General features: G+C 43.3%; 2 protein-coding genes across 4 annotated transcripts in view; both read right to left on the reverse strand.

Annotated features, from left to right (window-relative positions):
• Positions 1–27,296, reverse strand: part of LOC132405345 (receptor expression-enhancing protein 2-like) — a 138,404-nt gene that overhangs the window by 76,793 nt on the left and 34,315 nt on the right. For all 3 annotated transcript variants that reach the window (XM_059990076.1, XM_059990078.1, XM_059990077.1), the window contains one exon: positions 222–298. In XM_059990076.1, coding sequence (XP_059846059.1) covers positions 222–298 — 77 coding nt within the window. The remainder of the gene's footprint in view (positions 1–221; positions 299–27,296) is intronic.
• LOC132405129 (general transcription factor II-I repeat domain-containing protein 2-like) lies at positions 1,738–2,835 on the reverse strand. Its single transcript, XM_059989832.1, has 2 exons — positions 2,080–2,835; positions 1,738–1,994 (listed from the first exon to the last, which is right to left on the reverse strand). Exon 1 carries the CDS (start codon positions 2,684–2,686, stop codon positions 2,084–2,086), a length of 603 nt encoding a protein of 200 aa, XP_059845815.1. The 5' UTR covers positions 2,687–2,835; the 3' UTR covers positions 1,738–1,994; positions 2,080–2,083.

Consider the following 27,296-nt stretch of genomic DNA (forward strand, 5'->3'; position numbering starts at 1 on the left):
ACATCGGGGAATTTTAAGAGATGTTCAGATGGGGACATGGATGTGGGGGAAATGGAAGGATAGGCAGAAGGCATTCATTTAATTGGCCATTTGGTTACTAATTTAATTGGTCTGGCACAGCATTGAGGGTTGAAGGGCCTGTTCCTGTGTTGGACTGCTCCATGTTCTACAGTACACACTTTGGAACGCCAGTGTTGTTAATTCCATGTGATTGTACTCACCATGACAGGATTAGATCTGTGAGAGTCTCTGCTGTGGTAAAAAATGCAAATACTATCCAATACATCATCCACTTCACCTGAAAATGAGGAAAATATATAACCGTTAGCATCAGGCCATTCAAGATTCTGCCTAATCTGTTGAGTAGATGATTTTGTTGGAGTAATCCTTATTCAGTCAAACAAACAGCAATTTGTAATCATTAAGCAATAAACAGCTCACTGTGTATTTAATAACAAGAGATATTGTAATAACTACAAAAAATGTACTCAGCTAGTGGCAAGTTATTTTGCTAATCAAACACAACTTTGAACTTTGCAAATGTGTTGAGCTGCTACTAGTTAGCAATGCTCACAAATGAATATTAGAATCACATACTTCAAAAACTCTGCAGCACCCGAAGATTTTTAAAGTGACACATCCAATGCTTTTGTATGGAGGTCTTCAGCTATAAAAACATTGTAATGTGCAGTACCCTCTCCATCCCACTAGATGTCAATAACTTGTCCTTCGGAACGTTACATTTTAACTACACTTTCAAGCAATAAAAGATAAGCAGGTTGACTGAGGCTGCTTGCCGTGGATCCTGCTCGTGGTTTCATCGTGTGGTAATACAGCATCGAGCTCACTTTCCCTTCCCTCTTCTCGTCAGCATCCGGAAAGTCACTCAAGCCATCAACCGTGAAACTGAAAACAAATAACTGCAGTATACTGTACCATACTGTGGATTTTCAGTTACAGTACCCTTGGCTCTTGCTTTCAGTCAAACTACCTGCTGTGCTGAGGACCTGGGCAAATTCTGCAGGTGTTCCTGTAGCAATGAATTGCCCCATTTGTCAGAGGGACTGCATGGAAGGGAAGGGGTAATGTTGAATGAACTGCTCAGCTTCAGGACTGCACCCCACTGGACAATAAGCTTGTTACTACAGAGAAGTCTCTACATTGGCGGGGGGGGGGGGGGCTGCAGACAACAGCTTCCACCACATCCAACTGGAGGTGATGAAAGAAAGGCCACAGGTGCCAGGCAGATGGACAACGCATGGAGGAGATGCTGCTGCTTTCCAGAGAAGGTTAACGCTCTTGGTGCTGGCCAGGTAATAGCCCGGAGCCCCACATCTCAGCACTGACAGAAACATCACCCACCGTCGAGCTTCACTGGACCCTTTACACAGCAAGACAGTGGAGCATCAGCACAAGGTCAAGAACTTCTTGTGAAATTTACATAGCTACATATTATTTCAGCAAATATCTCTCCACCAGTGTTATGTGAACATGTAAAAAGACTGTTGTAATGTAGCCTATTATATATCCACTGTTTACCAGAGAGAGAGGAGTTATGGGGAAATCATGTAGACTGTACTGCCCTTGCTGAGGTGTTGCAACATTGACTAGACCAGGGGTCAGCAACCTTTACCACTGAAAGAGCCACTTGGACCCGTTTCCCACAGAAAAGAAAACACTGGGAGCCGCAAAACCCGTTTGACATTTAAAATGAAATAACACTGCATACAACGTTTTTTTTGCCTTTATGCTATGTATAAACAAACTATAATGTGTTGCATTTATGAAATTGATGAACTCCTGCAGAGAAAACGAAATTACATTTCTGCATGCAACAAAAACATTTTGAACTCCGAAAAAAAGACGTTGGGTTGAAAGTTACTTTTAAGTAAAATATTCAATGTCTATTTGAGTCCTTCTTGTATTTATGAAAAACGCCAAACTTAAATTTTCCGCCAGCAGCAAACCAAAAATAACGTCAGCCAGCTGTCATCCTGAAAAATGAAAGGACTATTTCACTGAACAATGAAAAAATATGAATATAAGTAAAATAATAGGCAATTAAAATATTTATCATACTTGGTTAATGGGATTTCTGCTCCTGGACCTCAGCGCACAGCGTCTGCACATCAGGGCTGTATGATGTCACCTTCATCTTTACACAGGATCGCAAGCTGTCATCTGTGAGGTTTTCAATATCACTCCATTTGTGTTTCTGAGCAAGAACGGCCTTCTGACGGGCAACATCTTCAAGGTCTGCTGTCAAGCGTCTAAACTTGGACACCCATATGTCTTTGTCGGCTATGTCGGCCAGTTCCATCTCAAGATCAGGTTGACTCACACCTGCCAATGCAGTCGTATTCAGTAGGGATGGATCGATGCTTAAGGGAGTGACCGGGAAGGATAATGTGTTTTTTTCCTCTCTGAACTCACAGAAGCGTTTCCCAAACGATGTTTGCATTGCGATGATTGCAGAATGTAAATACTCCGAAATTATCATGTCGTGACCTTGTTTGAACTCTCTCAAATTGGGGAAGTGAGACAAAGTGCCTTTCTGTAAATCTCTGGCAAGCACTGTCAACTTGCGCTCGAATGCCAAAACATCCTCCAACATGTGCAGGGCTGTACGTCCTTTCCCCTGAAGAGCTGTGTTCAGCGTGTTCAGGTGCGCTGTCATGTCTACCATGAAGTGTAGCTTTTCCAGCCACTCTGGCTGTTCCAGCTCAGGAAAGGTGAGCCCTTTGCTGCCCAGGAAAGTTTTCACTTCTTCCAGACACGCGACAAAGCGTTTCAGCACCTTCCGTCTGGACAGCCAGCGATAAAAACACGTTGTAGCGGTGTCAGTAAACTGCAGTCAAAGATAGCTTTATTCGAACTAAACAGCCTTGCTTTTAAGCCTCCCTCAACCCAGCCCCCATGGACGCAGATGCTGCAAAAGACGCGTACTCACAAACCCCCGTAGGCTATCTCCCTTAGCCGGAATGCTGGCTAATTGTGAGCCGTTTCGGATGTGGCAGGAAATGTGTCGCTACACTTAGGTTGTACAAGATCACCATAATTACATTTCAAAAGCTAACAAACTAACATAAAATACATTTTAATTAAATACTGACCAATTATTTCCCAAAGCCACAGGGAGCCGCAGCACAGAGGTGAAAGAGCCACAAATGGCTCGGGAGCCGCAGGTTGCCGACCCCCGGACTAGACAATCAGCCAAACTCCGTTCAAAAATAGCATGAGAGTCAATGTACAGCCTCCTAGCTCCTTGGTTTTACTACAGACTCAATGGCATAACATAGTGATAATAAGTGAAACAATTACCACGCTGTTCCATTCACACAAGTAAATATGCGCAGGTAAGAAAGGACATAGTTAAATTTGCTGCAGGTAAATATTATAGGATTCCCACAAGTAAGTACAGCAGGTAAACAGTATGTATAAACCATTAGCATCTAGGTTAGTGCCTAATAAACTCAAAATTAGCACTCTATTTTATGAAAATCTTATTGATACCTTTAGATTAACTTCTAAACAATACAGCATCAACTTACAAGCAATGTTTCTGCTGAGGAAACAGCACGGCGGGTTTAGATAGAAACTTCTTTCGGTCCTAACATAAACCTCTGGCCTTCTGCCAGCCAATGTATTTTCCTACTTACTATTTCCCGACAGCACAAGAAGTACCCTAATACAGATCTGAAACTGCTTATTTCAAAATCAAAGCTGAATGTGCTTAATCAGGCAGTAAAAGCATATCTCAATTGTATGAAATACAGAACTTAGCATAAGAAACTGGAAGACTGACTTGAGTGGAGCACAGATAGGTTGTGTACAAGAAGGGCCAAAGTCGTCTTTACCTCCTGAGGAGACTGAGGTCCTTTGGAGTGTGCAGGCCCCCCCCCCCCTTCACATGCTCTACCAGTCTGTCACCAGTACAATCTTCTATGCAATGGCACCAACATGGTTTGATGGCATAATCCATGAACTGATTAGAAAGGCTGCCTCTGTTATATCAGTCAAACTGGACACTGTGGTAGAACAAAGGACCCCATGGAAAATCCTGCCAATTCTGGACAATGTTTCTCACCCTCTGCGTGCCACCTTGGCTGAACAGAGGGGCATTTTTAGTAATAGACTAAGACAACTGTGCTGCTCCAATGAGCACTATATGAGGTTATTCTCACCCTCAGCCATTAGGCTCGATAATGAGTCAACCTATAGCTGGGCAAGTGATGACCCCTCCCCCCGCATTAGACTCTTGAGGTAACTTATATTTTTATTCTTTTTTACTTCTCTTCTAATATTTGTATACCTGTGCACTTGTAATGCTACATTGACACTGTAATTTCCTTCGGGATCAATAAAATATCTATCTATCTCAGAGTATGAGTAATGAGCAGTTGAAATTGATTTGAGTATTACTGGGATGAACCCCATTCAGCAATGAAGTCACAGGATTACGTAATTAAGATGCTGGAGATAAAAAAAACTACTCCAAAAATTGTAGAATGAAATGGCAGATAAATGCACGGCTGATGAATTGAAGCAGGGGGCAGGGATTCAGATTTCTGGATCATTGGGACATCTTCTGGGGCAGGAGTGACCTGTACAAAAGGGATGGGTTGAATCCGAGGAAGACCAATATCCTTGAGGGCAGGTTTGCTAGAGCTGGTGGGAGTGGTTTAAGTGACTATCTCAGAGGGATGGGAACCAGGATGATAGAGCTGAGGATGAGCCAGCAGGTTTACAAGTAGATGAAGGGTGTAACATGAATGTAAGGAAGGATGAGCCAATGATTGGGTACAAATGCAGATGGAGCAAAGAATTAAATTGTACCACAGAGGCAAAATTCAGAAGTGTAAAGAATATAGGACTGGAGATACTGTATTTAAATGCATGTAGTATTTGGAATAAGGTGGATGAATTCTTAGCACAATTAGAGATTGGTCAGTATGACATTGTGGGCCTCACTGAATCATGGCTGAAAGAAGGTCAAAGTTGGAAGCTTATATCAAAGGAGGAAGGCATAGGTGGTGGTGTGGCTCTGTTGGTAAGAGATGGAACTACACTATTAGAAAGAGGTGACATAAGGTCAGAGAATGTTGAATCTTTGTGGGTGGAAGTAAGAAACTGCAAGTTTAAAAAAAACACATTATGGGAATCATATACAGGTCTCCAAACAGTAGCCAAGATGTGGGGTTGAGATTGCAAAGGGAGCATGAAAAAGCATGTAATAAGGATAATGTCACAATAGTATTGGGGAACTTCAATATGCAAGGGGATTGGGAAAATCAGGTTGGTGTTGGACTGCAAGAGGGGGAATTTGTTAAAGTGCCTATAAAATGGCTTTTTTGAGCAGCTTGTGCTTGAGCCTACTTGGAGAAAAGCTATCTTAGATTGGGTGTAGTGTAATAACCCAGATCTTATTAGGGAGCTTAAGGTAAAGGAACCCTTAGGAGACAGTGATCATAATATGATTGCATTCATACTGCAATTTAAGAGGGAGCATAATAAGTCAGATATATCAATATCACAATTAAATAAAGAGAAATACAGAGGCATGACAGAGGAGCTTGCCCAAACAGATTGGAGGGGGATTCTGGAGGGGATGATGGCAGAGGAGAAATGGCTGAAGTTTCTGAGAATAGTTCACAAGGCGCAGCATAGATATGTACCACAGAGGAAGAAGTTATTAAAAGGCAGGGGCAGGCAACCATAGCTGACAAGGGAAGTTAAGCAGTGCATAAGAGCCAAGGAAAGGGCATATAATGTAGCAAAAGGGAGTGGGGATTTGGATGATGGGAAGCTTTTAAAATCCAGCTAAAGGAAACTAAAAAGTCTGAAGAAGGGAAAAGATGAAATACAAGGGTAAACAACACGAAGCAGGACAATAACAGTTTGTTTAGTTATACGAAGAGTAAATGGGAGGTGAGAGTTGATTGATCTAAGACTATTGGGATATGATGCTGGTGAGGTAGTAATGGTGACAAAGAAATGGCAGATGAATTTAGTAAGTACTTTGCATTAATCTTTGCTGGGGAAGACACTAGCAGTGTGCCAGAGGTCAGTGAGTGTCAGGGAGCAGGAGTGAGTCCCATTGCTATGACAAAGGAAAAAATGCTAGGTAAATTCAAAGGTCTTAAAGTGGGTAAGTCACCTGGACCCGATGGACTACATTCCAAAGTCCTGAAAGAGGTTGCTGAAAAGATAGCAGATGCGTTGGTTATAATCTTTGAACAAGCACTTGATTTGGGCATGTTCCAGAGGACTGGAAAATCACAAATGTCACCCCACTCTTAAAGAAGGGAGGAAGGCAAAAGAAAGGAAATTATAGACCAGTTATCCTAACCTTACTGGTTGGGAAAGTGTTGTTCATCATTAAGGATGAGGTTTCAGGCTATTTAGAGACCAATGATAAAATGATAAATAAATGATAAAATAAGTTAAAGCCAGCATGGTTTCTGTAAAGGGAAATCTTGCTTGACAAATCTGTTAGAATTCTTTGCTGAAGTAACAAGCAAGCTGGACAAAGGAGAGGTAGTGGATGTCATTTACTTGGATTTTTAGAAGGCATTTGATAAGGTGGCACACATGATGCTGCACAGGGACTCCTAAATCCCTTTGCACCTTTGTTTTTTGTATTTTCTCTCCATTTAGAAAATAGTCAACCCTTTCATTTCTTCTACTAAAGTGCATGGCCATACACTTCCCAACACTGTATTCCATCTGCCATTTCTTCGCTCATTCCCCTAATCTGCCTAAGTCCTTCTGTAGTCTCTCTACTTCCTCAGAACTACTTGCCCGTCCATCTGTCTTCATATCGGCTGCAAGCTGCAACAAAATCATCAACTCCATCATCTAAATCATTGACATGTAATGTAAAATTTATCAGTCCCAACACAGACCCCTGTGGAACACCACTAGTCACCACAACAAGCCAGAAAAGGCTCCCTTTATTCCCCCTATTTCCCTCCTGCTAATCAGCCACTGCTTTATCCATGCTAGAATCTTCCCTGTAATACCATGGGCTTGTAGCTTGTTAAGCAGCTTCATGTGTGGCACCTTCTCAAAGGCCTTCAGAAAATCCAAGTACACAACATCAACTGTTTCTCCTTTGTCTATCCTGCTTGTTATTTCTTCAAAGAATTTCAACAGATTTGTCAGGCAAGATTTTCCCCCATGCTGTCTACGGCCTCTTTTACCATGTTCCTTCGAGTACCCTGAAATCTCATCCTTAATATCAACTCCAGCATCTTCCCAACCACTGAGGTCAGACTAACTGGCCTATAGTTTCCTTTCTTTTGCTTCTCTCCCTTCTTGAAGAGTGGAATGACATTTGTAATTTTCCAGTCTTCCAGAACCATTCTAGAATCGAGTGATTCTTGAAAAATCATTACTAATGACTCCATAATCTCTTCAGCTACCTCTTATTCAGTTCATCAGCTATTTCGTTGTCCTCCGTTACACCCTGTCCCGCACCATTTTCCGACTGTCCGATATCCACTCTCAACTCACTTTTACACTTTATGTATCGGAGGAAACTTTTGTCATCATCTTTAATATGATAACTAGCTTACTTTCATATTTGATCTTTACCCATTTACTGACTTTCTTAGTTGTTTTCTGTTGGTTTTATAAAGCTGCCCAATCCTCTAACTTCCACTGTTTTTTTCTCTATTATATGCCGTCTCTTTGGCTTTTATGTTGGCTTTGACTTTTCTTGTAAGTCACGTTGTGAATATATTTCCTTTAAAATACATCTTTCTCTTTGAGATGTATATCTCCTGTATCTTCTGAATTGTTTCCAGAAATTTCAGCAATTGCTGCTCTGCCATTATCCCTGCCAGTGTTTTTTTTTCCAATCAATAGACGTTTTCAATAGAGATTTACCCACAGTGCATATATGGATATTTTTCTGGAATTAATTATTTATTGGTTCACCTCCATTATTCCTGATTGTTGGAGAAAATATTGTTTTATGAAGATCGTGGAGGCACTCACTTTATGAAGAATTATTACCAGTAAGATCTATTTTCAAATGGTTTATGAATAATGCAGCAGAGAAGCAGTCTCTGACTGCTGATCAATAATCTGCCACAAAGCATAAAGCAAACTGCTGCAGGAACTCATTTGGGTTCAGCAGCATTTGTGGATTCATGGAAGGGAGATGGTGAAGGAACTGTCAATGTTTCTGTACAAACCCCTGCATTGGGACCATTCCTTTCCTCTCACAGACCCTACTCAAGTCCCGGAGTTCTTCCAGCATATTCCAGCATTTGCAGTCTCTTGCATTTGCCAAATACCACAGTTAGTTCTCTCTTAGGAAATGATGCTCATTATGAAAATCGATTTTCAATACAAAAGGCTATTTGTCACTAGTCATCACTCAATCTGCAAAGTCATTAGGTGTAATGCTTTCCGAAACATTTCCTGAAATGTTGTCATCCAAGGTACATTTAATTTCTGATACGATCCCAACCATGAGTTACTGTTTTGAAGTCCACGCAGATGTTCTGTGTGAACATTAAAATTTTATTCTGCTATACTGTTGGTGGCTGGTAAAAAGACTCTTACTAAGAAATGGTTATCACAGGAGAGCACAACTTTAAATACATGGATGGAAATTACAATGGACATTTACAAAATGGTGAAGATAACAGCATCTGTTAATCGTAAGTTGGAACAATTTGATTCATACTGGGAAAAATGATAACTACATAACACCTCATAGACCTGATTTTATTCTCACAAATCAATGAATATGTTGTAAAAAAAATCACTCCCTACTTGTACATAGTTTTCTCCTTTCGCTTGTTCTTTCTTTCCTCTCTTTTCTGTAAGTGTATACCTCAGATAAATATTATGTGGAGATTTGTGGCATATATGACTATATGATATATATGTATAGTATCTGAAATACATCTTATGGAAATGCTTGTTTGATGATGAACTTCAATAAAAAATAAATTACAAAAAAAAATTATTCTGCCATGCTTCCTATTTTAGGTGCTCTAGGTTCTTTGTGGTTTGCAAATAAAGAAAGATTTTAATGATATTAATTGAGGAAGGAGGATAATAGCTATAGTCCTAGGCTTAGCTGAATTCTGTACACCACTGGGATGAATATCAGAGAATGTATATAGTACAACCACCTTAAATTCTTACCCCTCACAGACATACGCGAACAAGAAACCCCAAAGAATGATAGAAACATCAGAACCCTAAAGCTTCCTCTCCCTCCCTCCGCTTGCACCAGCAGATGCACTGAACTCCCACTCCCCCCACTTCACCATGTGAGAATGGCCAATGCAAAGTGTGAATTTCATCATAATTTAACACATGGTGTAATTTGAATTAAGTGATTTGGGGTGAAGAGCAGTTTATTGTATAACTTCTTGCCACACTATCCCTGCAGTATATTTTAAGGGATATTGCACTGTTACTTGTCAGAAAATAAAGCACTACAGCACAGTAAATGCCCATCAGCCGACAACCAATGTTCCCTCTAATTTGTAATGACCAGTGTGCGCAAAAATCTTGGGCTGTGTAATTTTTTGCCCTGTGACATGTGCGCACAGAATTTTATATATAGAGGTATTTATTTTAACAGCTAGCAAAGCACTGCCAACAAGAACTTTAATCTGCTCTTGACTTCAGGAGGAGGAGACCAGAGGTCCATGAGCCAGCTTCATTGGAGGATCAGCAACTTTAAATTCTAAAATGGTATTTTGGAGGACTTTCCAGGGGCCAGCATATAAGTGCCATTACAAAGAAAGCACAGCAATGCCTCTACTTCCTTAAGTGTCTGCGGAGATTCAGCATGACATCTAAAACTTTGACAAACTTCTAGTGATGTGTAGTGGAGAAAATATTGACTGGCTATATCACAGCCTGTTATGGAAACACCAATGCCCTTGAATGAAAAAGCCTACAAAATGTAGTGAATACAGCTCAGTCCCTCACTGGTAAAGCCCTTCCAATCACCGAGCACGTCTACATGAAACGCTGTTGCAGGAAAGCAGCATCCATCATCAGGGACCCCCACCACCCAGGACTTGCTCTCTTCTTGCGTCTGCTATTGGGAAGAAGTAACAAGAGCCTCAGGACTTGCACCATCAGGTTCAGGAACTGCTGCTACCCTCAGCCATCGGGCTCGTGAACCTAAGGGGATAACTTCACTTGCCCCATTATTGAAAAGTTCCCACAATCAATGGCCTCACTTTCAAGGACTCTTCATCTCATGTTCTCAATATTTATTGTTTATTTTTTTTTAATCATTATTGTTTCTTCTTTTGCATTTGCACATTTTGCTGTCTTCTGCGCTCTGGTCGAAAGCCCTAGTTGTCAGTCTTTCATTGACAATATTACAGTTATTATTCTGTATATTTTTTAAGTATACCCACAGGAAAATGAATCCCAGGGTTGTATGTTCATATATATGTACTTTGATAATAACATTTCTTTTGAACTTCAAGTTTGTTGATGACATCACTGTCGAATGCAGGAGGGAGATTGAGAATTTGGCTGAGTATTGCCATCACAAAGGCTCTTACTCAGTGACAACAAGAGCAAGGATAATCTTTATCGACTACAGCTCAGCATTCAATACCATCATCACCCCAAACTAATCAATAAGCTCTTAGACCTTGGCCTCAATATTTAATTGTGCAATTGGACCCTTGATTTTCTTACACGTAGGCCCCAGCCAGTTCGGCTCACCGCTCTCAACAACAACTCTGTCTTGTTACAGCATCCCCGCACCAGCCAACATCCCAGCATCCCTTGGAGCACCAGATTCAGGCGCCCGAATGCTTCGACGGATCCCCAATGTGATGCTGCAACTTCCTGTCCCACTTTCAGCTACAGCAATCTCTGTTTTCTTTTGACCAAACTACGATTGTCTTTGTCATCTCTCTCGAGCGAGAAAGCTCTGACCTGCGACCACCATTTGCAATAATTACACTGGACAGCTTCCCGAATACTCTTGGGATGTATCATATGGATTTTGGGCCACTAATCATGAAAATCACCATGAGATTTCCCTATCACGCAACTTTTTTTTGGAAATTGCCTATAGTTGTTATTTTAATTGATAATTCAAGTCAAATAAAATGTTGAATCACAATCAAGAGAAAATCTGCAGATGTTGGAAATCAAGTAACACACAAAATGCTGGAGGATCTCAGCAGGCCAGGCAGCATCAATGGAAAAGAGTACACGGTCAATGTTTCAGGCCGAGACCCTTCATCAGGACCAGAAAAAAGAGATAAGAAGTCAGAGGAAGAAGGTGGGGGGAGAGGAGGAAGAAGAACAAGATTGTAGGTGATAGGTGAAACTGGGTGGGGTGAGGCATGAAATAAAGAGCTGGGACATCTATTGGTGAAAGAGATACAGGGCTAGAGAAGGGGGAATCTGATAGGAGAGGACAGGAGGCCATGGAAGAAAGGGAGGGGGAGGAGCACCAGAGGGAGGTGAGAGAGGAAACTGGGAATGGGGAATGGAGAAGGGGGCAATTACTAGAAGTTTGAGAAATCACATCAGTATGTGATTACGTTGATGTGCATGCTTCACGTGTATAGCATATTGTGTGTCCCTATTATAATCAAGTAATTGTATTTTCAGGAGTGATTGTGATAACAAAATGTGTCGCCATTGTTGCAACAGCCACAATACTTTCTGTTATATTTGTGGCAGGTATACTCTTAAATCTCAAAGACAGAGCATGACTCCTCTGGTTAAGAAAGCTTATGAGCTCTATTCAGGTGTAACATTGGCGAACAAGGCAAAGCTTGGGTTCCTCACATCTATTCCAAACACGTGCTGTGATCTTTGCGCTTGGCTCAGTTGTACTCAGAAATCAGTGCTGTTCACGGTCCCAATGAAATGGCAAGAGCAGAAGGAACACGTGACAAATGGCTACCTCTGTCCCCTCCCCCTTTCTTTCTCCCGAGGCCTCCTGTCCCATGATCCTTTCCCTTCTTCAGCTCTGTATCATTTTCGCCAATCACCTTTCCAGCTCTTAGCTTCATCTCACCCCCTCTGGTCTTCTCCTATCATTTTGCATTTCCCCCTCCCCCCACTACTTTCAAATCTCTTACTATCTTTCCTTTCAGTTAGTCCTGACGAAGGGTCTCGGCCCGAAACGTCGACAGTGCTTCTCCCTATAGCTACTGCCTGGCCTGCTGTGTTCTACCAGCATTTTGTGTGTGTTATTGTTTGAATTTCCAGCATCTGCAGATTTCCTCGTGTTTACTACCTCTGCCTGTCTGGTTTCTCTGCTAAAAACAAGAATACCCCAATGTCCCCTCAGCCATGAGATCTGTGCTGCATGACAATAATCTTCCAGTCCCGAGTCTAGAGGAGGCAGACAAAGATGCCACGAAGCACGAGCCAGGTATGGAAAATAACACTGATACTGATGCAGATTTTGAATCCTTTCTGTCAAGTGAGCCTCATCTGATAACTCAATCTGAGTTAAGTGACCTGGTCAGAGACTTGAGTTTGTCAAAGCCAAAAGCAGAACTACAGGGTTAAAGACGGCAAGGATGGAATCTGCTGTCACCAGGCACAAACATTTCCACGAAGGACTTCAATATCTGAAACTGCCGTTTCCCAGAACAACTGATAGCTAGATTAAGGAAGACATTTTTATTTTGGTTTACAAATCAAACAGGTCATCAAAGACAGGCAATTTGAAGAAGTTCTAGTGGGACCGGAGAAGACAGCATGGAAGGCATTCGAGGATGTTGTTGAAAAAGTACCAATCTAAGTGCAGATGGTTGACAACACGCTTCAAGCATACAGGACCACGAAGTGCAACTGTCACTAAAGATTCATTTTCTGCATTTCCATTTAGACTTCATCACTGCAAATCTTGGCACGGTCAGTGACAAGCATGATGAAAGGTTTCACCAGGACACTGCGATCATGGAGAAACATTATTAGGGCAACTGGAATCCTTCAATGCTGGCTGATTATTGTTGGACACAAGTGAGAAGCCTCAGACGCTGAGCATAAATGAAAATCATCAACAAAACCTAAGTTGAACTATTGCAAAGCATCAGCACCGTTATGCAATTAAACACATTATATTCAATAAACGTTAATTTCCTGTTTCTATACAGAAATTATATTTGTGTTCAGCATCAAGCAGTCTATTATAATCACAAAAAATTTCTGAGGAAGCCACACTTTCGAAAAAAATTTGCTGTCCAATCTATTGAGGATTTCACTGCTGGGATGTGCAGGTTTTCGACCATCCAGAAAGTGGAAGGGAGGCAGTGGATCGGATACTAGGCCTCAGGCTCAGCGCTGGATGACACCATAAAATTCAGGACCCTTGCAGCAGACTGTAGCTGGAATGCTGATGCACTGTAGACCCATTACCATCACAGCCTCTTACAGTGCTTGAAAGATGAGATATCCACCTGGGAAATGCCCATTGACCTCATGAGCCTCATCACTGGCCTTCCATACTGACAAGCGTCTTACTGAATGAAACAGCCCTGTACATCACCAGCCAGAGCCCCTGGTTCCATTCCCAAACCATTTCAGGCTGCAGGACCCTCAATGGCAATGCTTCCAGAACCCTTGCAGTGAGGGAGAACTCCCTTAATACCCAAAAGTGTGAGTGTTAGTGGAGAATAACTTGTGCATGTACTGATCACCCACGCGTCAAATGCCCACTGCGTCTGTGAAATCACACAACCAGGTAGAGACGAGGGGGCTCGAATCTGGTAAGATCCTTCCGACCTCTCGTTCCAGCACCATAGTCCGACTCACACTCTCTGTCCTCCTCCACACACCGACGGCCCTTCACACACAGAAGGTTCTGGTGGATTCCAGCAATGCCCTTAACCTGGGTTACCCCGGCTCTCCATTCTCCACCTTCACTTCTCTGGTCATCAGGTTCACTGCTGAGTTGAAGGCCCACCTGCCCACAACCTCAGCTGAGATAACTCCGTAAGTCCATGGAGACGGAGGAAGCCCTCGACCTTACCAAACTCCCCCAGGATCACCATGACTTAGCCTTGCCTTCAAAAGGGAAGCAGCACCCACCTGACGCAACTGCACGATCGGCCTCCGTCCGGCCATCCCCCCCTCCCCCAGACCATCTATTCTCCCTCTCCCCTCCTGAGACCCAAACCATGAAAGACTACATTGCCAAATGCAATAGTATGGCTTCATTCAACCTTTCCAGTCCCCAGCTCGTCCAGGACTCTTCTTTGTCAAAAAGAAAGAAGGGGTTATCCATCACTGCACTGATCACCATTAAGAACAGCTACTCTCTCTGCTTGATCGATAACCTGGATCTATGGAGCACATGCAACCTGATCTGCACCTGCCAGGGGCTGAGTGGACGAAGGCACTGAACACTACAAATACTTAGCGATGCCTTTCTGACTTGCCAACAGTCCAGCCATTTTCCAAGATCATTCACAAGATCTTCCAAGACGTGTCGCAAACCTTCCATGTGACCTGCATCAAGCCACCTGAGCCTGCACCTCTGGACCCTAGGGTGGTCAAGCGTACACAGTTGATGAATGAATGTCATCGTGGATGGCGTGTGAAGTAGTTGGCTGACTGGGAACGGTACGGCCCCGAGGAGCGGTCTTGAGTGCCATACAGTTTTATCTTGATTCCGTTGCTCATTGAGCAGTTCCACTGGACCAATCTGGATCATCCCGAGTCGTCAGACACCAACCATAGGGGCGGGGTCCTGTCAGGCACTTCTCAGTCTCCACCCACCTAACAGGAGTTACCTGCCACCCATTTCCAACTCATGACGCACAGCCTCTTTAAACTCAGCTCTCATCCACGGCCCTCGTTCCCCCATCGGACCAGCCAGCCTCAACCAGTGATCCTAGCCTTCAGCTACCTTGTTGTCTTTGCTGTTTAATATTTGTTCTCTCTTGTTTTGTGACTCTTGGTGGCTTGTTATTTTGCAGTATGCTACAAAAGTTATTCTTCATTGCTGAATCGTCTCCACAGCTCTGCTTTTGGGTCAAGCCTCCTTCCTCTACGTTTCCGGACAGAAGGTAGCTCTCCAACGTCTTCTCAAGTAAGGAAAGGCAACAAACGCTGGGCATGGTAGCACTGTCCATGTCCCGTAAATCAGTGCAGATAATTAGCCTGCAGAAAATTCAACTACACATTCGCAAAGAATTGTTTACTTGAAAATGACCAGTATTTATCACAAATAAATCAGTCCCAGAGTTTTGCATGTTTTAACTGCTAAGACTTGAAAGAATGTACTACATTTTGAATTCAACAGTGAGTTAAAGAATCATTATAATAAATTCAGGAGCAGGTGCTGACAATCTCATGTTTTGCTTCTACATTAAATTCCATCCCCACGTCATGTTTATGAGTCTTTGACTTAAACTCTTAGTACTCCCAATCAAATAGATGCAGAAAATCAAGCCATGACGAGCTTGGGTTTTTATTAGGTTACTGACATTTGGATGTAGTGAGGCCGTAAAAAGGAAAGTAAATGACATGACAACCCTCAGAATCAGATGTCCACAGGCAATCTCAACCGGCTACAGCCACAGAGATGGGGATATGGAAGGCTTGGAATCACATCAGTTGAACCTGTTCCCTTTACTATAAACTTCCTGCACAATCACGTTAGAAAGTGTAAAATTAGTCATGGTCAGCTGTGGTTTTGATCTTCTTTCCACCCTTTGTTTTAAACTTCCACCTTTACTTCAACTACTTGTAAATTAGTTCTTGTAAATGCACCATAGTGGTGACTTGTGGGAGCACATTCCAAGTGCAAACAGTATGCAAATGTACTTCTAACCTTTCGTCATATCAGTGAAAACTTATAAATATAAATATAAATGTAAACTTATAAAAGAGGAGGGATGCCTCACGTCTTAATAAGCTGGTAAGGAAGGCGGGCTCTGTCGTGGGCACAGAACTGGAGAGTATGACATCGGTGGCAGAGCGGAGGGCGCTGAGTAGGCTACGGTCAATCATGGAAAACCCTGAACATCCTCTGCACAGCACCATCCAGAGACAGAAGCAGCTTCAGCGGCAGGTTGTTGTCAATGCAATGCTCCTCAGACAGGATGAAGAGATCATTACTCCCCAACGCCATTTGGCTTTACAATTCAACCACCAGGGGCAAGACATGTTAAAGTGCCGGGGTTAGGACTGAGCTTAAGTTACCACTCAATGCACTTTAGTAAACTATTTAAGAACTTTTTAAAAGCTATTTATTAATGCTTTTTGGGAGGGTGATTTTAGATGCATATCATATTTATACTGAGTTAAATACTGAATGTAATTAGTTTTGCTACAATAAGTGTATGGGACACCGGAAAAATGTTGAATTTCCCCTTGGGGATGAATAAAGTATCTATCTATCTATCTATCCATTCAGAAAATGGCGTATTGTCATGTGTAGCTTTATTCATTAGGACAGTGTGGTAAGCTACCGTCTCAGATTGTGCGGTGGTAAGAGGCACTGGGAGCTCTGCAACAAAAACAAAAAAATGCTTGGGTTACTCAGCTGGAGGACTGGAGAAAAAAAGCTGAGGAGTAGGTTAAAAAGGTGGGGGAGGGGAGAGAGGAAAACACAAGGTGATAGATGGAACATGAAAGGGGAGGGATGAAGTTGTTACGTCCGTAGCCCCCCTCCTTTGTGAGAATCGCAAGATCACCGGTGGGTTGGGTCAAGGGGCCCAGGAAATGAGAGTGGGATGTGCAAAATGCCTCGTTTCCCCGGCGATGTAAAGCTACATTGGCCATTGTCTCCGGAAGACCAAGTTGTGTATTGAGCACTATACTATTCATTGAAGCCCCTCAAGGGATGACCAGAGTGGGCTGGTTGAGGGATGGCATCATCCCAACCTGATTGACATTGGAGACCCCGTGAGGAAGTATAAAAGAGGGTCTGGGGAACAACCCCTTCAGACGCACCAGAAGAAACGTTAAGCGACCACGTAACAGCAGGAAGTTATCTGAAGGAAGCCACATGCGTTCGATTCCGTGGCTGGAATTGGTGGCTGGAACCACGGAAAATAGCTTTTAGCTACTAACGGGGAAGCCCGCTCCCCTGACTCAACGGATTGGCATCATAAAAGACCTGGGACAAGTTTAAACCGCATCACTTTTAAACCCAACAACGCTGCAGCTTGAACGAACTGATAGTGACTATTATCTTTCCATCGGACAATACATCAACCCCAGACAACGATAGAGCTATTTCTTATTGGTTATTATTATACCCGCGCTTAGATTTAGTATTGATGACGTATATTATCTGTATGTTTGCATTAATCTTATTTTTGTGCCCTTTATCAATAAATAGTTTTAAAAATAGTACCATCAGACTTCAACGGACCTCTCTATCTTTGCTGGTAAGTGATCGAGTTACGGGAATTCGTAACAAAGTAAAGAGCTGGGAAGTTGATTGGTGAAGGGGCTACAGAGCTGGAGAAGGGGGAGAGGACAGACGGCCATGGAAGAAAGAAAAGGGGGGGAGGATTCCCCTCCAGAGGGAGGTGATCAGTGGAAAAGGACATAAGGTGAGAGAGGGAAAAGGGGATAGGAATGGTGAAGGGGGGGAGCCGGCAGTACAGGAGGTTTGACAAATGGATGTTCATGTCATCAGGATGAAGGCTACCCAGACAAAATAAAAGGTATTGAATTCCTACCAAAGGTGGGAATGGGAATAAAAATTGGTGGCCTCTGGGAAACTCTGATTTTTCTGGCAGATAGAGTTTAGGTACTCTGCGAAGCAGTCTCCAAATCTACGTCAGGTCTCACCGATATACAGGAGGCCACACCGGGAGCACCAGACACAGTCTATGACCCCCACAGACTCACAGGTGAAGTGTCGCCTCACCTGGAAGGACTGTTTGGGGCCCCGAACAGTAGTGAGGGAGGAGGATTAGGGGCAGGTCTAGCACTTGTTGCTTGTAAGGGTAAGGGCCAGGAGGGAGATCAGAGGAGAGGGACAAATGGACAAGGAAGTCATGCAGGGAACGATCCCTGCAGAAAGCAGAAAGTGAGGGGGAGGGAAAGATGTGCTTGGTGGTGCGATCCCATTGGAGATGGCAAAAGTTGCAGAGAATTATGTGCTGGATGCAGTGTCTGGCGGGATGTCCAGTGAGAACATGAGGAACCCTATCCTTGGTAGGGTGGCGGGAAGATGGGGTGAGAGCAGATGTGCATGAAAAGGAAGACATGCAGTTGATGGTGGAGGAAGGGAAGCCCCTTTCTTTGAAAAAAGAGGACATCTCCTTTGTTGTGGAATGAAAAGTCTCACCCTGAGAGCAGATGCGGGAATTGAGAGAAGCGTTTTTGTAAGTAACAGGATGGGAGGAGGTATAATCCAGGTATGTAGAATAGTTTATGTTCCAAGCCTACACTGGTGTCCGTCCTGTACTTCTCCTGCGCTGCATTGATGACTGCATTGGTGCTGCTTCCTACACCCATGCATTTGGCTCCAGCTTCCGTCCTGCCCTTAAATCTACCTGGTCCATTTCCAACACCTCCCTCCCCTTTCTCGAACTCTGTTTCTATCTCTGACACCCTGCCAGAAAAAGTGGGATCTCTCAGTGCCACCCATTCCCAATCCCATTCCGATATGTCCATCCATGGCCTCCTCTACTGTCGTGATGAGGCCACACTCAGGTTGGAGGAACAACACCTATAATTCCGTCTGGGTAGCCTTCAACCTGATGGCATGAACATGTATTCCTCAAACTTCCGGTAATGCCCCCCCCCTTCAACATTCCTTATCCCCCTTTCCCTCTCTCACCTTAGCTCCTTGCCCACCTGTTGCCTCCCTCTGGTGCTCCTCACCCATTTTCTTTCTTCCACGGACTTCTGTCCTCTTTTATCGAACTCCCACTTCTCCAGCCATGTATCTCTTTCACCAATCAGTTTCCTAACTCTTTACTTCATCCCTCCCACTTAGGGTTTCACCTATCACCTTGAGTTTCTCTCCCCTCTACTCCCCTCTTTTAAATCTACTCCTCAGCATATTTTCTCCACTCCTGCTGAAGGGTCTCGGCCTGAAACATCGACTGTACTCTTTTCCATAGATGCTGCCTGGCCTGCTGAGTTCCTCCAGCATTTTGTGTGCGTTGCTGGTAAAAGTTAAGTTAAATTTGCTAAAAGGGTACAAGGAGGGGCACATTCTTGGTGCAAATGGCAATCTTCTCTTAAGCTGGATCACAAGAAAAAGAGACTGGAAAAGCTATCTGATATCAGTATATTACGTAGTGTGACTGGTTGATAAGTATTAATTTTGTCTCTTTTCAAAGTTCAAAGTCAATCTTATTATCAAAGTACAAATACGTCATCATATACAACCTTGAGATTCATTTTCTTCTGGGCATACTCAATAAATCTACAGATTAATAACTGTGTTATGATCCCAGCCCCCTCCTTTGTGAGAATCGTAAGAGCCCTGGAGAAGGGGGGTCAATGACCCAAGAGAAGAGAGAGATACGTGCTGATTACCTCGTTTCACGGCGAGGCAAAAGCTGGCGATTGTGGTCATTGTCTCTTGGAGACACCTTTGTGAATTGAGAACTGTACTACGTGCATACTCAACAAATCTACAGATTAATAACTAACGGAATCAATGAAAATCTGCCCAACTTGGGCATTCAGCCAGAGTGCAGGAGACAACAATCCGTGCAAATTCAAAAAGAAGAAATAATAATAATAAAAAACTAATAAGTAATAAAATCGAGAACGTCAGATGAAGTGTCCTTAAAACTGTCTTATAAAAGAAAACCATATCATGCAAGGAGACCCACACTGTCTCAGGGAGCACAGCTGAGAACGGGGAGTGACTCTTCACAGACCGTACCCAAGTTTAGGACTGAATCCGGGTTATGGTTCTACTAGCAACACCATGCACCCTGCTCTTCCACTGTCACAAGCAAGGGCACACAGGCTCTGGGAGCAAGATTGTATACAAACCTGTCTTAAACACGCCTTTTAGCTGCCTCAGCCTAAGCAGCATGTTGTGGCCTTGAGCATGGCACTTAATGAAGAGTTGCATTGTTCTATATCTACTGAGCAATGGGAAAAAATTTTATTATTGGTAAATTCGTCCTCTATTTGTGCTAAACATGCCCTAATACAATTTAAGGTTGCACATAGAGCTCATATGTCTAAGGATAAACTGGCTCGATTTTATTCTCATCTTAACTCAACCTGCGATAGATGTCATTCTGATGTTGCTTCATTGACTCATATGTTCTGGTCTTGTCCTTGTTTACAAAATTATTGGAAAGATATTTTCAGTATTATTTCAAGAGTTTTAAATATTATTTTTCAACCGCATCCTCTTACTGCAATTTTTGGTTTACCAATTACGGATAATAATCGTTTACCCGCTTCATCTCAACGAATAATTGCATTTGTTACATTAATGGCTAGAAGATCTATTTTATTGAATTGGAAAGAAATTAATCCTCCAACTATATTTCAGTGGTTTCCTCAAATTATTTCTTGTTTGAGTTTAGAAAAAATTAGAAGTGTGGTTTTTGATCCTTCAGTTAAATTTGAAGAAACTTGGAGACCTTTTATTCAACATTTTCACATGAGTTGAATTGTCTTTTCCTAAACCTTCCTTATATTATCCTTAATTAATTGGATGGTTCGGAGTTATTGGCACTACTGTATATGTGCTTAACATTATTCAATGGCCCATGTTGGTTAGTGTTTTTTTTGTTTTTTCTCTCTCTGTTTTTTTGGGGGGTTTTCTTTTTTTTTCTCTTTTTACTTCTTTGTTCATTAACGTTGTAAGTTTGAGAGGTTATATATTTTTATTATTATATATCTGAATGTCTATTTAAACTATTAATTATGTACTCTCAAACATTTTGTATTCATGTTTCATTTATGTTTGTTTAAAACTAATAAAAAGATTTTAAAAAAAGAAATATTGAGAATTATGGAGCACATGGTAACATATTTCACTGCTGTACTAGGAAATGCTGGGATTTATAAATAAATAGGTTAAATATTTTATAACATAAAGTAAAAGTGAGGTACCCAGTTAAGTGATGAACACAACTCCATCTTCAGGTTTTCTTTTTTCTGCTGAATTGGACTACTATTGATTAATGCCCAAGTATTGCGTTGGGTTTGAATACTGCTCTACTGCACTGTGAAGCAGTCACACTGAATTGCAGAAAGAAAATGTCAAATACCAATGAAAACACAATATATCTCTTCTATTTCATTGCAATTTATGCAGCAATCTTCAATAATATATTGGTGACACCACTTTCAACTCTAAGAGGCCACATTTACATTTTCAGTGTTTTCCTTCAGTAGACAGTGAACGTCAAGTGGATTGATGCCATTAGGAAATGTATTCACTTGTACAGGGATTAATTTAATCTCTTGCCTGTATTGAATTTGTGAAGAAAGGTTAAATGCATTAACCTGTCCCTACTAACAGCATTGCCATCAGCTGTGTAAAATAACTGAACATTAAAGAAAGTCCAGTTATACCTCGTCTATTTGTAAATCAACATGTAGAAAGTGAGGCACCAACCACTGGCATTTCCCATCTTTGGCATTATTTTTTGTGTCCAGCTTCTCAAAAGTTTGTATTATCCAAAGAGTGGTAATGCTGCTTTGCACATAAGAAATGCTAACACTACAAATGGATAGACTGAATGATAGTGTAAACATCTAGACTGAATCATGCTATGAATGTAAAGTAGGCCATGCACTTTTTTGTATTCTTGTATTTAATTCTCTGAATAAAGGTTATTACTGAAGTTTAAAAAAAAGCTGACATCCACTGATAAATCACTTTAGAGCCGCATGTCCAAAAAGATGGGCTGGATAGAAATGATCTTACAATTCATGTTGAAAAATACTTTGCAAACAAAAGTTAAGGGTTTTTTACAAAAAGCAGAAGGAAATGAATATCTCACTGCATCCAGTAAAAGCAGTGTCTCCTGAATAATTCTTTGCCCAAAGCTTTGAGCAGTGACCTGGGTACTAATACAGTACTTACTGATGGTTCTTGAATAAAATAAACAAATAAATAAGTTATTCCTTGAGTGTTGAATCTGGCTCTAGAGTTCTTATTTCAGAAGGAATTCCCTAGCTGCCATGTATCACCGTCAAATCAAAAAATGAGAACAAAATTGGAGTTAAAAAAATCAGAATTTCTGACTAACTACAATGTTCCAAGCAACTGCACAATTGCTGCATCATCGTCATCCATTGAATATGGAGGGACTTTATCTATTCTGGAGACACGATATTCTGAAGCCTGAAGAACGACTTGGATCTGCTCCAATTTGCCTACCGTAACAAGAGGCCAACAGCAGATGCAATTTCATTGGCATTTCTCTCAACCCTGAAACATCTGGACAGTGCATACATCAGGATGCTCTTCATTTCTGAAGCTCTGCATTCAATCACTATCAAAACTAATCAATGCTTCAAGATCCACGCTTCAGTATCTCCTTGTGAAACTGGATCCTCTATTTCCTTCACTTGCAGATACCAGTTCGTTTGGAATGGCAACAACATCTCCTCCACAATCACCTTCAGCTCAGGTGCACCACCGGCCTGAGCAGTTAGCCCTCTGATCTGCTGCTTTATACATTTGGCTGTGAGGCTAAGCACAGCTCCAATGCCATACTTAAGTTTGCTGATGACGCCATTATTGAAGGCCAAATCAAAGGTGGTGAAAAACCAGGGAGGGAGATTGAAAATCTGGCTGAGTGGTGCCACAACAACAACCTCTTAGACAATATCAGCAAGACCAAGGAGCTGATTACTGACCTCAGGAGGAGGAAACTAGAGGTCCATGAGCCAGTCCTCATTGGGGGATCAGAGGTGGAGAGGGTCAGCAACTTTAAATTCCTCTGTGTTATTGTTTCAGAAGACCTGTCCAAGGTCCAGCATGTGATTGCAATTATGAAGAAGACACAGCAGTGTCTGCACTGTTCTTAGCAGTTTGCAAAGATTCGACATTCAAGGTCTTCTAAAACTTTGGCAAAACTTCTACAGATTAATGGTGGAGATAAACAGTCTGGTTAGATAATGGCTTATTATGGAATCACCGATGCCCTTGAACGGAAAAAGACAAATGTAGTAGAAATGGCCCAGTGCGTCACAGGTAAAGCCCTGCCCTGCATGGAGCACATCTCCAGGAAGTGCTGTTGCAGGAAAGCAGCATCCATCATCAAGGACACACACCATCCAGACCATACTCTCTTCTCAGTGCTGCCATCAGGAAGGAGATGTAGGAGCTTTAGGTCTCACATCACCGGGTTCAGCAACAGTAATTACTCTTCAACCACTGGGACTCTGAAACCCAGTGGATAACCTGTGGTTGTGATTCACCTTCAACGATTCTTCAACTCTTGTCCTCATTATTATTTATTTATTTATCTGTTTGTCTGATCATTATTTATTTATTTGTTGCCATTTTGTTATTAGTTTTCGGTTTTGTATTTGCACAATATGCTGTCTTCTGCACACTGGTTGCTTGTCTGTCTTTGTCGCGTGTGTTTTTTCACTGATTCCATTCTATTTCTTTGCATTCACTGCAAATACCCACAAGAAAATGTATGTACTCTGATGATGTTTACTTTGAAATTTGAGTTCCATATAAAAGCATGTTCTTTACTTTTTCCCTCTAGAATACAAAGCTTGTTTTTATTAAATATCTGCTAATAAAAACGAGCACAGAGACGACCAAATTCTTACAGTTCGTGCTTCGAGTTATTTAGTCAGATCATGAGTAAATAGCATACGTGGGTTTGTTCCGTGTAGTTCCCACCACCTGAACCACGAGATGTGCAGTTAAAGTGAGAATATTGTAAGTAGATTCAGGTACGGCAGAGGCTGGAATACAGAATACAGTACACCTGGCACAGGCAGCGTTCAACAGATCTTGAAAGGAGAGCTTATTCAACATCCAAATCTTTTGAGGAAATTTACATTGTTCTCCAGTCAGGAACTTATGATTAATTTCTTTTCTCTGGTATTTGTTGATAGGCAATGGGAAAATCAATTCCATCTCTCTCTCCCATCAAACTCTTTCCTTTTTTCTTCTCTCTCTCTCTCTCTCTCTCTCCCCCATTCACACACACAAACACACGTGAAGAGTGACATCAAGACCCAAAATAATGCAACCTTTTAATTAAGTTGACTGCCTTCTCCATATATATTGCTATTATATACAATTAGTTCACAATATAACAGGAATGGATACAGTGGATGGGCAGTGTCCACTCATTCAGCAAATTATTCTCCTAACTTCTGCTATCTTCGACAGGATTGTACCACAAAATTATCCTTCCATCAACCCCCCCCACAACTTTCCACAAAGATCACACTCTATGTGGACTCCCTTGTTCACTCGTCTCTTCCCACCAATCTCCCTCCCGGCACTTATCCCTGAAAGCAGGACAAGACCACCATCCAGGCCATGCTCTCTTCTCAGTGCTGCCATCAGGAAGGGATAGGAGCCTTAATCCCACAGCACCAGGTTCAGGAAAAGTTATTATTCCTCAACATCTGGCTGTTGGACCAGAGGGAAAAACTTCACTCACCCCACAACCTATGACTCACTTTGAAAGGCTCTACAGTTCATGTTCTTGATAGTTGTTGCTTATTTATTTTTTTTCTTTTCTTTTATTATTTTCAGTTTGTTGTCTTTTGCACGTTGGTTGTGCGCGGTTGTCGTGTTTCTGTTTGCTCTGCAAACAAATCTCAATGTAGTGTAATGGTGATGTACTGTACATCTACTTTGATAATAAACTTACTTTGAACTTTGAAGCACACCTCCTCCCTCACCAACATTCAGAGACCCAAACAGACCCTCCATGTGAAGTGACTCTTCACCTGTGAGCCTGTCAGGGTCACCTGCTGTATCCGTTGCTGCAGGTGTGGCGTCCTCTACATTGGTGACAGCTGAAGTAGATTGGGAGAGCCCACTTCATCGAGAATCTTTGTTCCACCTGCCACAAGAGGCAAGATCTCCCAGTGGCCACCCATTTTAATTCTACTTCATATTTCCATTCTGACATGTTAGCCCATGACCTCCGCTATGATCACGTTGGGAAGAGCAACACCTCATATTCCATCCGGGTGGGGTAGCCTTCCACCTGATGATCTGAAAATCGATTTCCCTAACTTCCAGTAATTTCTCATCCCTCCTCCTTCTCTTCTTCCCTTCCCCATTCTGCCTCCTGTCTTAGCCCTTCTCTTCTCATCACCTGTCCACCACCTCCCTCCCTTTTCTCCCCATGGTCCAGTGTCCTCTCTATCAGATTCTGTTTCTTCAGCTCTTAACCTCTTGCACCTATCACCTCCCAGCTTCATTCACCCCCCCACCCTGCCCCCCCCCAGCTGCAGGCACCCAACTTCCCCTCATCTGGTCTCATCTATCACCTCCCAGCTTCATTCACCCCCCCACCCTGCCCCCCCCAGCTGCAGGCACCCAACTTCCCCTCATCTGGTCTCATCTATCACCTCCCAGCTTCATTCCCCCCCCACCCTGCCCCCCCCCAGCTGCAGGCACCCAACTTCCCCTCATCTGGTCTCATCTATCACCTCCCAGCTTCATTCACCCCCCCCCCAGCTGCAGGCACCCAACTTCCCCTCATCTGGTCTCATCTATCACCTCCCAGCTTCATTCATCCCCCCACCCTGCCCCCCCCCCCAGCTGCAGGCACCCAACTTCCCCTCATCTGGTCTCGCCTATCACCTCCCAGCTTCATTCACCCCCCACCCTGCCCCCCCCCCAGCTGCAGGCACCTGACTTCCCCTCATCTGGTCTCACCTATCACCTCCCAGCTTCATTCACCCCCCACCCTGCCCCCCCCCCAGCTGCAGGCACCTGACTTCCCCTCATCTGGTCTCGCCTATCACCTCCCAGCTTCATTCACCCCCCACCCTGCCCCCCCCCAGCTGCAGGCACCTGACTTCCCCTCATCTGGTCTCACCTATCACCTCCCAGCTTCATTCCCCCCCCACCCTGCCCCCCCGCTGCAGACACCCAACTTCCCCTCATCTGGTCTCACCTATCACCTCCCAGCTTCATTCACCCCCCCACCCTGCCCCCCCCCCAGCTGCAGGCACCCAACTTCCCCTCATCTGGTCTCATCTATCACCTCTCAGCTTCATTCACCCCCCCCACCCTGCCCTCCCCAGCTGCAGGCACCCAACTTCCCCTCATCTGGTCTCGCCTATCACCTCCCAGCTTCATTCACCCCCCACCCTGCCCCCCCCCCAGCTGCAGGCACCTGACTTCCCCTCATCTGGTCTCACCTATCACCTCCCAGCTTCATTCACCCCCCACCCTGCCCCCCCGCTGCAGACACCCAACTTCCCCTCATCTGGTCTCACCTATCACCTCCCAGCTTCATTCACCCCCCACCCTGCCCCCCCCCCCAGCTGCAGGCACCCAACTTCCCCTCATCTGGTCTCATCTATCACCTCTCAGCTTCATTCACCCCCCCCACCCTGCCCTCCCCAGCTGCAGGCACCCAACTTCCCCTCATCTGGTCTCGCCTATCACCTCCCAGCTTCATTCACCCCCCCACCCTGCCCCCCCCCCCCCCCAGCTGCAGGCACCCGACTTCCCCTCATCTGGTCTCGCCTATCCCCTGTCAGGTTGTACTCCTTTCCTTTTGTCTTCTTCTCGCTTTGGACAGCCTCAGCCCAAAGTATTGGCTGTTTATTTCTCTCTGTAAGTACTGCCTGACCTCCTGAGCTCCTGCAGCGCTTTGCAGGTGCTACAACAAAAAACTACGGTAAACAGAATCAACGAAAACTGCGCAAAACATGTTCCCGATGTTGGGGAGTCCAGAACCAGAGGCCACAGTTTAAGAATAAGGGGTAGGCCATTTAGAACGGAGTTGAGGAAAAACTTTTTCACCCAGAGTGTTGTGGATCTATGGAATGCTCTGCCTCAGAAGGCAGTGGAGGCCAATTCTCTGGATGCTTTCAAAAAAGAGTTAGATCGAGCTCTTAAAGACAGCGGAATCAAGGGATATAGGGAGAAGGCAGGAACGGGGTACTGATTGTGAATGATCAGCCATGATCACATTGAATGGCAGTGCTGGCTCGCAGGGTCAAATGGCCTACTCCTGCACCTATTCTCTATTGTCTATAACTGTCCCTGATGTAGAACATGAAGACCAAAACTGGCCAATTTTCTAGTGAAGCTGTTGCAGTTCAGTTTCAACACTGGCCTTGATATAACTTTAAAGTTGGTAAGGTTGCCCTCTATACTTAGTTTATAGAACTTTAGAACTTGTAAGATCCTCAGTTAGAGG

This window comes from Hypanus sabinus, chromosome 15 (genome assembly GCF_030144855.1).
Source record: "Hypanus sabinus isolate sHypSab1 chromosome 15, sHypSab1.hap1, whole genome shotgun sequence".
Taxonomy (NCBI): domain Eukaryota; kingdom Metazoa; phylum Chordata; class Chondrichthyes; order Myliobatiformes; family Dasyatidae; genus Hypanus; species Hypanus sabinus.

Bases quoted from the DNA above. Each gene is read 5' to 3' on its own strand.
- LOC132405129 (XM_059989832.1), bottom strand. From the start codon at position 2,686: ATGGTAGACATGACAGCGCACCTGAACACGCTGAACACAGCTCTTCAG.